The sequence below is a fragment of the Clinocottus analis genome, unplaced genomic scaffold (genome assembly GCF_023055335.1).
Source record: "Clinocottus analis isolate CAN_PGR_092001 unplaced genomic scaffold, fCliAna1.0.p SCAF_13, whole genome shotgun sequence".
Taxonomy (NCBI): domain Eukaryota; kingdom Metazoa; phylum Chordata; class Actinopteri; order Perciformes; family Cottidae; genus Clinocottus; species Clinocottus analis.
In genome coordinates this window covers 8,993,047-9,006,870 of record NW_027175854.1, presented here as the reverse complement: position 1 = coordinate 9,006,870, position 13,824 = coordinate 8,993,047, and the positions used below count along the sequence as shown (strand labels likewise).

General features: G+C 41.2%; 2 protein-coding genes across 2 annotated transcripts; both read left to right on the top strand.

Annotated features, from left to right (window-relative positions):
• Nucleotides 1–1,354: 1,354 nt before the first annotated feature.
• gtf3c5 (general transcription factor IIIC, polypeptide 5) lies at nt 1,355–7,058 on the top strand. Its single transcript, XM_068574253.1, has 11 exons — nt 1,355–1,629; nt 2,357–2,555; nt 2,787–2,988; nt 3,075–3,258; nt 4,064–4,168; nt 4,776–4,890; nt 5,095–5,175; nt 5,730–5,818; nt 6,001–6,083; nt 6,420–6,565; nt 6,751–7,058. Exons 1-11 carry the CDS (start codon nt 1,429–1,431, stop codon nt 6,930–6,932), a joined length of 1,587 nt encoding a protein of 528 aa, XP_068430354.1. The 5' UTR covers nt 1,355–1,428; the 3' UTR covers nt 6,933–7,058.
• A 1,116-nt stretch (nt 7,059–8,174) lies between these two features.
• LOC137783700 (bile salt-activated lipase-like) lies at nt 8,175–13,461 on the top strand. Its single transcript, XM_068573932.1, has 11 exons — nt 8,175–8,309; nt 8,756–8,903; nt 8,983–9,102; nt 9,178–9,375; nt 9,505–9,635; nt 9,765–9,872; nt 10,901–11,015; nt 12,024–12,210; nt 12,334–12,534; nt 12,969–13,178; nt 13,274–13,461. The coding sequence occupies exons 1-11, from the start codon at nt 8,244–8,246 to the stop codon at nt 13,455–13,457; spliced, it is 1,668 nt and encodes a 555-aa protein (XP_068430033.1). The 5' UTR covers nt 8,175–8,243; the 3' UTR covers nt 13,458–13,461.
• The last annotated feature ends 363 nt before the right edge of the window (nt 13,462–13,824 follow it).

Genomic DNA, 13,824 nt, shown 5'->3' with positions numbered 1-13,824 from the left:
GGGTAAGGTGTCCAATCAGATGAAAAAAATATAACTTGATTCTCTGCTTATCCTGTACAGAGATTGATGCAGCAGCTACTTAGCCTAGCTTAGCACAAAGACTGGAAGTGTGTGGGGGGAGGAGGGGGGGGGGACTATTAGCATAGTCCACCAACACATCCAAGAGACACATGGAATCAGTGTGCACACACTGGAACTCTAAACAACAACGTCCACACGTTACCTGTGGGCGCATGTTTAATCTCTTCACGTGTGAAAATGACATTGTGAAAAAGACAACGTTGTAGTTGTTCAAAAGACATGTTGTTCACTTAACCAGGTAACCTACAGGTTTACATTGCATTAGTTGCAGCTCAGACTCCAGCGTGTCAGACTCAACCAAAAACAGAATCACATTCTCCAACTGACCTCCAATTAGTTGAGTTTCCCCTCCTACAACTGTTCATGAATGCACCATTACAGCAGCCTTTTCAGTTGTTTTGAACATTTCATGGGACATTACATGTCAGACTGTTGTTTAAGAAAACAATAAGATCAAATATTTATATTATTCATAAAACAAAAACCTAATTATTTAACTAAAAGTAAATATGAGACGGTGACGGCCCACATTGTAAGTGTTAAGCCTTGCACATCCTTAAGGCATGTGAGAAGAAGACAAACTGGAATCTAAGTAAACACTGCATCCCATCAGACTATATAATTGCCTATATAACAGCATCTTAAATAACTTGGCAAACACAACTGTCTCTTCAAAGAGGGGATGACGGTCTGTTGACAGTTTCTGGGAGGGACAGCACATAAAGCCTCTTTAACAACAGTGGATGTCACCTTCAGACAATACAAATACAGCCGACTATTAGTGGCTGTTAAAATACCCTATCCTTCATTTGAAGTAGTGATGAATCCACAGATGATTCATATAGACTCGGGGCATTCAAGATGATTCAGTTACTTGAGTTGTTAAACTTTGATGGGGGGAGAGCTTTCACCACACAAACATTTTCTTTTTATGCTTTCCCACAGACAGAACGTCCTCCCATGACTGCATTTCTTTTGGTTCTACATCGCCACCACGTGGCCAAACATGTACATTGAATTCGGTGTGACCGCTACCTTTTGAAAAAAAAAGAAAATTACAAATATAAGAGTTGACTTTACATATGTTGAAAAGCTGGTTCATTATTGTATTTATTACTTGCGTTTAAGCTCAACGCCTCTTCGATACCGCAAAGGAATAACACAGACAAGCCTGCTGTGTCGAGTGTTCCCGCGGAACCATAAGAGTGCGCATTTGTTTCCGCCCGGCGTTATTTTGCACTTGGACACTAGCGCCGCTCCGCTGCTACCACCGTTGAGCGCTGTCTTCCTACTTTTGCCGCGTGTTAGCATTATGTTCGCGTAAATAGTAGAATTAATAAAGCCAACATGGCGGACGCCAAGGGGCTGAAGCTGGATTTTACCCTGAAGCAGCTGACTCTCTCCTCGGAGGAAGACGTCGAAGTGCCCGGCAGCTCGTCCCGGGTGGTGCTGTGGGACAACAAGCTGGTGTGCGTGGAGTACCCGGCGGTGGTCAACAATGCGGACAAGATGCTGGAGACTCTCGGGGGGGAAAAAGCAGTGTCCAAAGTAAGCGTCACATTACGCACATTAATATCATTTTGTAATATGTATCACAATAATTTTCCAATAACACATTTCATAGCTTGATAGTCAGACTAAATGCCACATGCCAGGCTGCCAGAAGAGCAAAATGCAAATATGGGTACTGATTTTATTGTTATTAATATTCAGTGTTTTATTTCATGTGACATGCATTCTACCTTCTGGTTTTGTGACGTGATTTGTCTAAAAATACGTTAGGATGGATTACTTTCATGAAAGTTGCTCTATATATAAACACAATAACAAATAGCTGTCGGCCCAGGTTGACAGTTTTCCTTGCAATGGATTCCAAATCTTATTAGGTCTTTTTATATTCAAACAGTTCAGCATAACAGTATTTAGGAAATAAAACAAAACAAATATAATATGAATAACCCTGAACTAAACCAATGTAAATAACAAAAGGATATAAACAATCTAAACATGTGTTACACATACTATCTTACATAGGCACACACATGCCACACATGCAAATAGAGTTTATTATTATTATTATTATTATTATTATTAAGATTGTTTCTGCTTTTTATCTTGAGGAGGGGTTAAAATAGGCCTTGATAACACAGTTTATTTATTGTTTAAGTGAATTGAATAAAGTGAAACGTCGAGTGGCTGTTTTCTGAGTTTATGGCTGTCAACATCTTTGCTACACTAATCTGACTCCTGTCTGTGTTTCCTGTGACTCCTGCAGACCTTCGCTCACCCCAACCGGCGTCTTGAGCTGCGCTTCAGACCTCAGGACCCTTTCTGTCACTCTCTGTGCGGAAACCGCTTCCCATCAAGCAACCTCGTCCTCAAAGTGCGGCGGCTTGTGCGGAAAAAGGACCGCAAGGACGCTAAGATCCAAATGGAGATACTCGGAGTCATCGGAACCACATACAAATTCCAAGGTTAGATTTAAAGTCCTCATCATGCAGGAAGTTTGTTTCGTTTTCACGACCATAAAAGATATCTTTCTTGTGTAATATTTAGTTTTTTTGTTGTATTATTTGCATTTTTTCAATTAATAAAATACAAATTGATTGTGCTCCCTTTGTCATAGATACGTTACTTTAACATCTAAAAAAATGTACTGATATTGGAAGAAATTTTAAGATTAAGTTGTTTTGGGTTTTCTGCAGGGATGGCAGACTTTCAGTGCCTCGCTGTGCACTCAGAAGGTGGAAAAGACATGTCTTTGTACGACAAGATCATCCTGCGCAAATCAGAGAATCAAGAGTTCTTTGAGCAGCCAATGCCCCTCTTCCTCCCACCAGCCAGCTTCTCCCGCCTCGACTCTCCTGTGGACTATTACTACCGGCCCGACATCTATCAGAGTTTATCGTGAGGGCATTTGTCGTGATGCTGTCACTGTGAATCGGCTTATCAGGGATCTATTCATAATGTGTCTCCTCGTTCTCTGTTTACAGCCAGATGCCCATCAGCAAGAACAACTTTATTGGGTTGAATCGAGCTCGTCGGCCCCACAACGCCATTTTTGTCAGCTACACGGACGCCGTTGTGCCCACCGAGTGCATCGAGGCAGCCAAGGCCAACTGGTTACGAGTGTGCGTGAAGGAGAAAGACAAGCTGGCTGCGGAACAATTGAAAAAAGTGTGTGTGCACAACAAGCCCTGTGGTTACCGGGGTCATTAGTGTGACCGAAGAGTCTATAGAAACAGAAGGCACTCTGATGTTAGTCTCTTGTGGGGCATAAATGTTTTGCTTCCAGCTGGTTGGTAACCCATTGGGAGGATTTGCTCCCTTTCTCTGTTTCACATCATTCAACATGAACTCTTTCTTGGTTTTAGACAATGGGTGGCATTTTAATGACATTACGTCAGTTTTCTGGGAAATAGTGAATATTTTATAGAAGAAAATTGGATGTATTAAATGATAAATATAGGCAATTATTAAGTGAAACCCGAATGTTTTTCTTCCCCTGTTTTGTTCTCCATAGAAATAGTTTTTAAATTATTTTCATCTCTTGGTGTGCATACTTGGAAATAGAGCATGTGAAAAGTGTCAGAGTTTCAGTTTATTTTCAGTGTTATTTATCAAAACCCACCGTGTGTCTCCCTTGAGGCCTAACAATGCTCCTGTTAATTTCCTTCCTCACAAATCATTTGCAAATGCTGAAACCTGCGTCGATTACATCCACGTTTGTCAGCTTGTGGCCTTCTCCCTCCCTGCTCCTTACTGGTGCAGTGCTGCGTTTTTCAGTGGACTAGTGTGTGAGAGTATTGGCAGGAATGTCTATCAAAAACTCCACAGAGTACCTTTTAGTAACTTAAAAACTATTGTAGCCAAACAATCATGAATAACGGTTTTCATTCAAGCTCGATCTTGGAAAATGTTGTTATATAATATTACATGGGCATGACTTTTTTTTCTCTTATCTTATTTTTTGGTTGCATAGATGTTTGAGAGCCGACCCATCTGGTCACGAAATGCAGTCAAGGCCAACATCAACATCCACCCTGATAAACTGAAGCTGCTGCTGCCCGTCTATGCCTTCTACATGGTGAGCGAAGGGGACATGGTGATAAAGAGTGGGGCGGTGCATTTAAGGACACGTGGAAATCAAAATTGAGCATGAAGCCTCATAGGCCTTTCCACTGGCCGTCACTATGATGAACAACTAATCAGACACCTTCATCTGCACTTTCTGGACCGCTGTTTTCTGTTTGCTTTATTGTCTTTTTTATATTTATCTTGTTTATTGTATATAAGTACGTCGAGCAATCCGGCGTCAATTTCCATGTATATGCAAATTTTACATGGCCATTAAAGCTGATTCTGAAAAAGAATCCGGTAGAAATAGATTCCACAGCTGGAATCTATTCATCTGTGAATATAAAGGAAACATATGACATTGCTTCAGACTGCGGAGAATGCTCCAAAAAGAAATAGATCCTTTTGGTGAAAGTAAAAATTATTTTATTGTACTTCTTTTTATTCCACTCCCCATACATTTGTAGAGAAACTCCTACATTCTGTTTTCTGCTTTGACGAAATGATGAAGTCCCATTTAGATCACAACTGAAATGTTGTCAAATTAAAAGGGAGAAGCACCTTCTGCCCCACCCCTAAACGTAAACGTAAATTAACACTGAGATCTGCTCTTGAAGGTGACGGGACCCTGGAGGAGTCTGTGGGTCAGGCTGGGCTACGACCCCCGAAAGAATCGAGACTCCAAGAACTACCAGATACTGGACTTCAGGATCCGCTGTAGCACCAAGCACGGTAAGAGCCGGAGGCAGTTAGTGAAAGAGGATCCATTTAAATGTATCATCTCCTGACTTCTATTCAGAGTTCCTTTTGAGTTTTCTATTTTTGCATTGAATGTAAAGAAAATGGAGGGGCTGTGCCGATTTAATGATATCCTTCATCGTCTTCATGAAAACTCAAGACCTCTGTGCCTGACACTGACTGTCTTTTTACTTTTAGGGTATTCATTATCTGACATACCAGTGAAAGCCAAGAGGAGTGCCCTGAACTACAGTCTGCCGATCACATTCAACAAAGCTGGTGAGTCTGTGAATGTATTCAGATCAAACTTACACAAAGAAGCTATGGGAGATTTGACCGTTAAGTCTTTTTCACGTTTACATAATTCACATGCAATGCCGTCACGTATGTACCCCACCTGTCTCTCAATAATAACAAAGTCAGTATAAACATTTGGCACTCAGTCAATCTGCACAAAGTCTCACTCACCCAGGCATCAACCCTTTAGTTCAGAAAAGTGAAGCCAATATTAAGTGCCTTAAACCTACATGATTTCTCATGGACAGTGACTCAAACAGAAGTCAGATTGTAGAGAAGTCTATAACAGAAATTACCCAACATCTCACTTAAGTTTAATTCCCTCAGTAAACATTTCAAACAGAGAGTTTGTCCCCAATCACTAGTTTAAAGTCTCCTTCCATACAGCATGAGGTTCAGTTAGTAAATTATTGTCCTAGTTCGACAACAATAGACAGGCTTTTTAGAAACATAAAAATGCATACCACTACAATAAACGTTTCAAACTGTGATGTGAGTTTGTCTCCTCAATAAAGCTTTCTTTTTTTCTTTTCTAGGCCCACAAGCAGCGAGTGTGATGGAGCTTCCAGCTCACGAGGGTCCAGGCTCCAGTCGAGATTCAGTCCCAATCACTTACCAGCTGAAGGTTAAATATTAATGTCATACCTTGTGTTTTTCTTCTTACAAATATTCTGAATCTTTGTGAGCTGAAATGTTCAAATGAGAGGAAGTTTAAAATGGTCTCTCATAGTCATGGAAAACTTTCATTAGATGAAGACTGTTTGATATCGGCGGCTATACCGACTGACCTTAGTTTCACCTCCACAGGAGTCGTCCTACATTTTCAGAGAGGGCATGCTGCCTCCTCATCGACAGATGTTTTACCAGCTCTGCGATTTGGAGGTGGAAAGGTACGTTACAGTTCATTACATAATGATAATTGTAAAACAAATACTTTAAGGGAAATCAAACTGTTGTCAGGGTGTCTGCACCTTCTGAAGAAACATCCTAAGAATTTGGAAATGAGGTGTTTGTCTCAAATATAAGTTATGACTTCATACACGACTCGGGAGCTTGTAATTTCACCCCGGGGAACAATAAAATCATATCTTTACCTGCATTAATAATACATCTTTATTCATTTTGTCATATTTTTTTAATCATAAATCTGACGGCGAAGAAACTAAAGTTACCAAACACAAAGAAAAGCACAAGTACTTAAAGTCTCAACCCCTGTGTGTCTCCAGCATCAAACAGGCGGTTCAGCAGACGCCCGATGAGGAGCAGCAGGTATGCGACGAGCGGGACGGCTGGTGTGTTGTCGGCACCACGGACAAGCTGAGGGACATCATCTCAGCCATGATCAAGACGGTCATTCGAGCCAATAAACCAGGTAAGGGAAATGCAGCGCGTGATTCCACATTACATGCTGACAGTCGCACCGATAAAGCACTTCTCTCTCACCATAGACGTAACATGACCGTGGCAGGACTTGGGCACCTGTAACAACTGAACGTTTAAAGGCGTGTTATCTCGTGCGGCTTTTGGTTCGTAACTGAAATTATTTCTCTCCCCCAGCGTTGCCGGAATTCCCCAAGAAACGCAGACGCATAGGCCTAAATTCAAATTATAACGAGAGAGAGGAAGAGGTGTTGGACGACGAGATCAAGGACGATGAAGACGAATATGAGGAGGATGAGTTTGAGCCGTCGGAGGGCAGCGAAAACGAGATGGAGACAGAAATTCTGGATTACTTGTAACAAATCTCCGGCCTTTTTGATAACATTGATCTTGAATGTGTTAGTATTTAATTTGTTTCTTTCAAAGTTCATATGTTTTAATTGTTGTTTTTTAATCCAATGGAAATAAAAATAGAAATAGTTGTAGTGGCTTGTGTAAGAACTGTAATTGCTTGAGAAACTACACTGGAATACGTCACGGATACCACAAGAGATGCACAACATTGTCAAAGGAAATAGCTTGGAAATGCATGTTGATAAATGTATTAAAATAAAATACAAAATACTGGTGCCAGAAAATATGTATATATATATATATATATATATATATATATATATATATATATATATATATATATATATATATATATATAATAAATAAATAAATAAAATATGTCCCCAAGTTATGAAAATAGCAATTTTCATATCCCTAGCTTGATGCCACACATGATTGGTGCACCTTTCTGAAAATCGTCCAAGGTCCAGGAAGAAAGGTAGGACATTTTCATTTCAGGGACCTAAATCTACGGTACACGAAATGTGCACTAAATTAATTCCTAAAAATATCAAACTTTACTAAATAAAAGTCTTATTTATCTGTTGCATTGTCCGGTGGCATGGTCGGCCACATATTTCCATATACCAGTGTTAAGTGTCTCATTCAGGTTCATACTGACATCTTTATGACATAATAATCCTTCCATTTTGGTTCTTGAGACCCAACGACTGAGTAGCCAGTTTAGTTGCCTTCACGAACAACTAACGTTTCAAATATTTCTGGTGTTTTCTCGCCTCCTGTGCGACTGGAATATTATTACTGCAAACAAGAAGTCTCTCAACCAGAGCTGAAGAGGGGAGGGTTGTATTGAATCAAACAAAAAGGAGCTTGATAAGTGAACTGTTTTTTGATTTGTGGAGAAAGTAATGTGTTAATTTTTTCGTGGCCCTATCAAATACAAACAACAAAATATGGAGGCAGTTGTGGGAGTCATGTGGGGTGAAGGTGTTCATGTGTGATAAGAAACAGATTAATGAAATATGTCACTGTTTATTCACGTTTCCTTCTACCAATGTCCACTAAAACCCCTCCACATATTTAGAAGTTGGCCTGAATCTTTGTTTGACCGCTCCATATGTTAGTTTGGTTCAGCCAGAGAGGTTTTATTGTGTTCGAGGTAATCCATATAAAGAGTGATAGAAAGTACTAGTGAGGTTAAATATACGTGTTATCAGTGGAAAAAGCAGGTGCAAGCAAGTCAAATGTTGTTGAGGGGAGGGGTCTTCTTTTATAAAAGCCTGGGCGAGCATCAACTTGGTTGTCACAGTTTAGTCATGATGGCAAAGCTTGGCATTTTGGTAGCAGTTGCCGTGTTTCTGGAGGCGGTCTCTGCGACCTCCGTAAGTATCACAAAAATGTTTTTTCATATATATCACTCATATTTTTGTGTCACAATATATTTCTAACAGTTATATATAATAAGTGTTCTTTAAATGCTCTATTACATACTTGTTGCTTCTGTTTATCCGGGGAGGTGGATCCTCCTCCGCTCTCCTTCAGGTTTCTTTCCTTTTTCCCTGTAAAATGGTTTTTACTATCTTTATTTTGGGGGAGTTTTTCCTGATCAGATGTTTGGTCCCGGGACAGGGATGTAATGTGTACAGATTGTAAAGCCCCACGAGGCAAATTTGTATTTGTGATTTTGGGCTATATACATTTATTTATATTTTTACAAAAAATGCCAAAAGTAAATGGTTAATAAAATCTAAATGGAGCATTGCACACATAATTTGGTGTAGTTTCATGTGAAAAATAAAGTAAAATAAGATGTTTGTGTCCTCTGTAGCTCGGGGTGGTGTCCACAGAGGGAGGTATGGTGCAGGGAGAGAACATTCGTCTTGGGTATCGCCATCACATGGACGTCTTCAGGGGCATTCCCTTCGCTGACATGCCTGGAAGGTTTGAGAAACCAACACGTCACCCGGGCTGGGACGGTGGGTCGAACGACTGAACTTCTCACCCACTGAGTATGTATGTTTTACCTGCTCTCACACTGCGCGTGTCTCTCGTCAGGTGTTATGAAGACCACCGAGTACAGGAACAGATGCATGCAGGTGAACATGATCATGACTGATACCAGAGGCAGTGAGGACTGTCTTTACCTGAACATCTGGGTTCCTCACGGCCGAACAGGTAAAGACTGAGAGAAGTCCACAGTGTCATTCATAAAAGATTCACACTACTACCAACTCCTATTTTGTCTTCTAGTGTCCACGGATATGCCAGTTATGGTCTGGATCTATGGGGGAGGATTCCTTGCTGGAGGCGCAATGGGTGCCAACTTCCTGGACAACTATTTGTACAGCGGGCAGGAGATTGCAGACAGAGGAAATGTTATTGTGGTGACGCTGAATTACCGTGTGGGCACCCTGGGCTTCCTGAGCACTGGAGAATCTGACTTACCTGGTAGGAGCCATTTTCTTTTTTTTCACAACGGTGAAAGAATTAGAAGACGTTGACTCTCCCACCAATGTTATGTGTTGCACCATTAAAATCAAAGTTCAACGACTGAGTGAAACATGTGATACTCAACAGGAAACTACGGTCTTTGGGACCAGCAGGCCGCCATCGCCTGGGTGCACAGGAACATCCGCTCGTTCGGAGGAGACCCCGACAACATCACCCTCTTCGGAGAGTCTGCAGGCGGAGCTAGTGTCAGCTTCCAGGTGAGAAGCTCATTTCATTCTGGGTGTAGACAGATGATGAATATGAAATTCAACTTAAATTCACAGTTTTTAAATTTTAATACAACTTAAAAAAAAAAAGTTTAATACTGATCAATGTCTTACCCACAGACTATCACCCCCCACAACAAAGGGCTGATCAAGAGAGCCATCTCCCAGAGCGGCGTCGCCACTTGCCCATGGGCTATCAACAAGAACCCCCGCAGGTTCGCTGAGGAGGTGCACAACAGCTACGATTACTTATTTTATTCTTTCTGTGCAGCACTTTTGTGGAATAGTTAGAGCGTGGTATAACTTCAGGGCTGTTTGCCCTCCTTCCCTCTGGGAGGCGCCAAAGAAACCTCCGTTCCAGGACCAGCAGGCTCAGGAACAGTTTCTTCTGCCCAATCCCAATCTCTATCCTAACGCACTCACAGACTCTGAGGCGCTCTTTCGCGAAGTCCTTGAGGGTTTAGGGGTGTCCCATTGTCAAATTGTCTCTGGCGGACAGCCCTTTATGAACCCTTTCCGTAGGTCAACATTAGACGCAGACTTTACCTAAGGGAATTACCCACAATGCATCGCAATATGAGGTTAAACGCGCAGTTACCAATGGAAGAATGGAGACGTAAAAAAAACAACAAAGAGGCACGTGGGCCTTTAGCCTGAACATAAAAACACATGAATAAGAGGAGTGCAAGCAGAAAGTATATATATTTTTTACATTTATCAAACATTTCATTTTGAAAAAAAAAAGGGAAATAAATAATTTAAAATGACGTTCAAATCAGTGAATAAAAAGAATAAAATAAATACACAATTGTACACAGTATCTTTTTATGTAAGTCACATGATGTTGCAGCAAATAGCTGTCCCATTTATGTTTACACCAGCTCAAGCCCTCACAGACTCTCACACTCAACCAGTTAGCAGTTGACGTCAGTAAGTCCCTGATCAGGGCTTGAGGGTTTATGATGGAGATTGGGATTGGGCCTTCCGCTCAGCTGTCAACACCCTTAACTCTGCACCACAGTGTAAATAAGTAGAATGTAAATACCTGTAAATACCTGTCTTTACTGCCCATAAGATCTATACTATTACTGTCTGTCATATTATCCACCACACTGCACTGCACCTTAACCGCCTCTTTTGCACTCTGCACAGATGCAAACTACATTTCGATGTCACAGTACTTGTACTGTGTTCAATGACAATACATTTTGAGTTAATTTGATCTGAATTCAAGCGAATTTAAACCTTCTCCCCAGGTTGCTGTGAAGGTCGGCTGCCCCACCGATCAGACTATGGCCTCCTGTTTGAAGATGACTGATCCTGCGGCGCTCACGCTGGCCGGCTCTCTCAGTTTGTCCAGCTCACCCGATCGTAAGGACAGCATACACTATACTTTACATTTTAATTTGAGACATTGTGGTACTTTCTTACAGCACAATGCATTGATTAAAAAAGTCAGTCCCCTTCAGTGGCAGCTGGTAGCAAGTCAGTCAGGGTTTTGAGGACAGGACCAGGCGTTCAAAGGACTGTATGATCACAGAGGTCAGGACATCGGGCCTATAGTCATTCAGTCCTGTGTTCCTTGTTTTTTTGGGGATGATGGTGGACGCCTTGAAGTAGGCTGGTACGAGGCATGTCTTCAGGGGGGTGTTAAAAAATGAAAATTACAACTTTAACTAACCTTCTGCCTCTTCCGCAGAGTGCTAATACCGTTACTGTTTCTAATTTGTATATATTTGTAAAACTGACCATATTTTCAGTAGCTTTTGACATTCACTACGCACACATTGTGACGTCCTTTTTAACTTTGCAAGCCGCCTTCAAAATAAAATCATCAACCAGAGGACCCATATATGGGTATTTTCCACTTGTTCCCTGTGTTCAAGTGGTCATATGAACCTCAAATAAGTTCTAATACTTGTGTTATTTCATATCTTTTTTTTAACAAAAAATTAAATAAATTGAATGTATATATTTTTTTATCTTTTTTTTTTTTTTTAAATAAGGGCCTTAACAACATCCCACATACTAATAACACACCTTTCTGGAAAGGTTAGGACCTGAGGAATCAAACAACACAACAAAAAGCACTACAAAACAAAGCTTTCAAAAATTGGATGCTCACATAACAGAAGTGGATCGCAATAATTAGCATTTTCTTTTTTACGTTTATACACATTCATGCAATTCATCAAAAAAGTGTGCTAAATTTAAACAGGAGCTTGGCCCCAAAACAACATTCAGACCTCAAACAGCTTGTTGCATAATGTATTTGAAGCATACCAACAGCAGATCTAGCAAATGGGAACTTATAATTCCAGTTATATATAAAACATCCAGTTAGATATGTATATATCTCATTGTATCTGCTTTTGTCAGACCCCATTCTCTCCAACTTGGTCCTGTCTCCTGTGATCGACGGTGACTTCGTGCCGGATGAGCCTACCAAATTGTTCCACAACGCGGCTGAGATCGACTACATCGCTGGAGTCAACGACATGGATGGGCACCTCTTCACTGGCTTAGATGTTCCTTCAATCAACTCCCCTCTGGTGGACACCCCTATGTGAGTTCAAGCCATGTGAAACATTGACAATTCTACAACAGGAGCAGCGTGCCGTTCTATTGTTACGATTGTTAGAGCTGTGGTGTTTTATCAAACCTAAATTTCAAACCTTCCGGATCTTAGTGATGACATGAAGAGGCTTCTGAGTTCGTACACTCAGCAGGGCAAGGCTGCTCTGGACCACGGTTTTTCCACATACACCTCAACCTGGAGCTCAAACCCCAGCAGGGAGACCATCAAGAAAACCATTGTGGCGATTGGAACGGACTACATCTTCCTGGTTCCTACTCAAGTTGCCCTCTACCTACATGCTGCTAACGCCACGTGAGAATAAGATCTTGCTATTCAGATGTTTATTTAGAATACCTTTTGTTCAACATCTTGCTTTTCCCCTTGCTGGGGAATAAAAAAAAACATGATTTAAATACAAATTAAGTTTATTACTTTAAAAAATGTTGTATCTATCAAATAATGAATTCAGGTTAATGATTATTCCTTTGGCACAATACAGCTTCTATAAATATATACCCTGCTGTAGTTCATATTTACGAGACTCACTACAAATAGTAGCATCAGGCATCTTTTCGGTGAGGTGCAGGGCATGAAATAACGTGCACTATTTAACATCTGTCATTATAAGTAAACTTCTCATAACCTGCAGAAGAATTCAGCTTTTAGAAATGTGATCTTTATTTTTGTTGCCTGCCTCCTTGGTGTAGTCATTGTCTGACACCCATTATTCTCTCGTCTCGCCAAAGAACCGGTCTTACCTACTCCTACCTTTTCTCTGAGCCCAACCGTATGGGCGGCATTGCCCGGCCTTACCCCAGCTGGATGGGAGCCGACCACGCTGATGACCTGCAGTACGTGTTCGGAAAGCCTTTCACCACTCCGCTAGCGTACTGGCCTCGCCACCGCGACGTCTCTCGCTACTTGATTGCCTACTGGACCAACTTTGCCAGAACTGGGTATAATTCTGCAGACACGTGACATGGGAACTTCATGATATCAAACACACCTGTCGGTCACACTTCAGTTGCCTTTTCTCTTCTTATGTCCACAGGGATCCCAACATAGGAGAGTCGGGAGTGCCCACTGCCTGGCCACCATTCACCAGCGATGGACACAAGTTCCTGGAGATCAACTCTAAGATGGACAGGAACTATGTGCAACAAAAGATGAGAATGCGTCACGTGCATTTCTGGACCAGCGTCCTACCCGGCCTTCCCATGACCATCTCAGAATAAAGACCCGTGGACCTTTAGATCTGAACTATCTAATCACTATTGGTCTATGAAAAAATAAATTGATGTCAAAGACAATTTATATTTCTTTGGTTTTCTTTTTGTTGACTTATTTAAATTTACAACTGACTATTTACTGTATAGCTAACCAAATTCACTTTGCATCAGGTGGGCCATTAGGGCCGGTTAAGCCTTGTTTGCTGGCCTAAGCAGAATCACACAGTTATAGATATTTTATCATTTAATTGTTTTTCACAAATACACTACTTACATTGTAATTATTTTTCCCAACTAGCTTATTTTCTCATTGCACAGCTCCTGTCTTTCTCTGGTGATCTGCTTTCAGCCTGCAGTGCCTGGTCGTTGATTG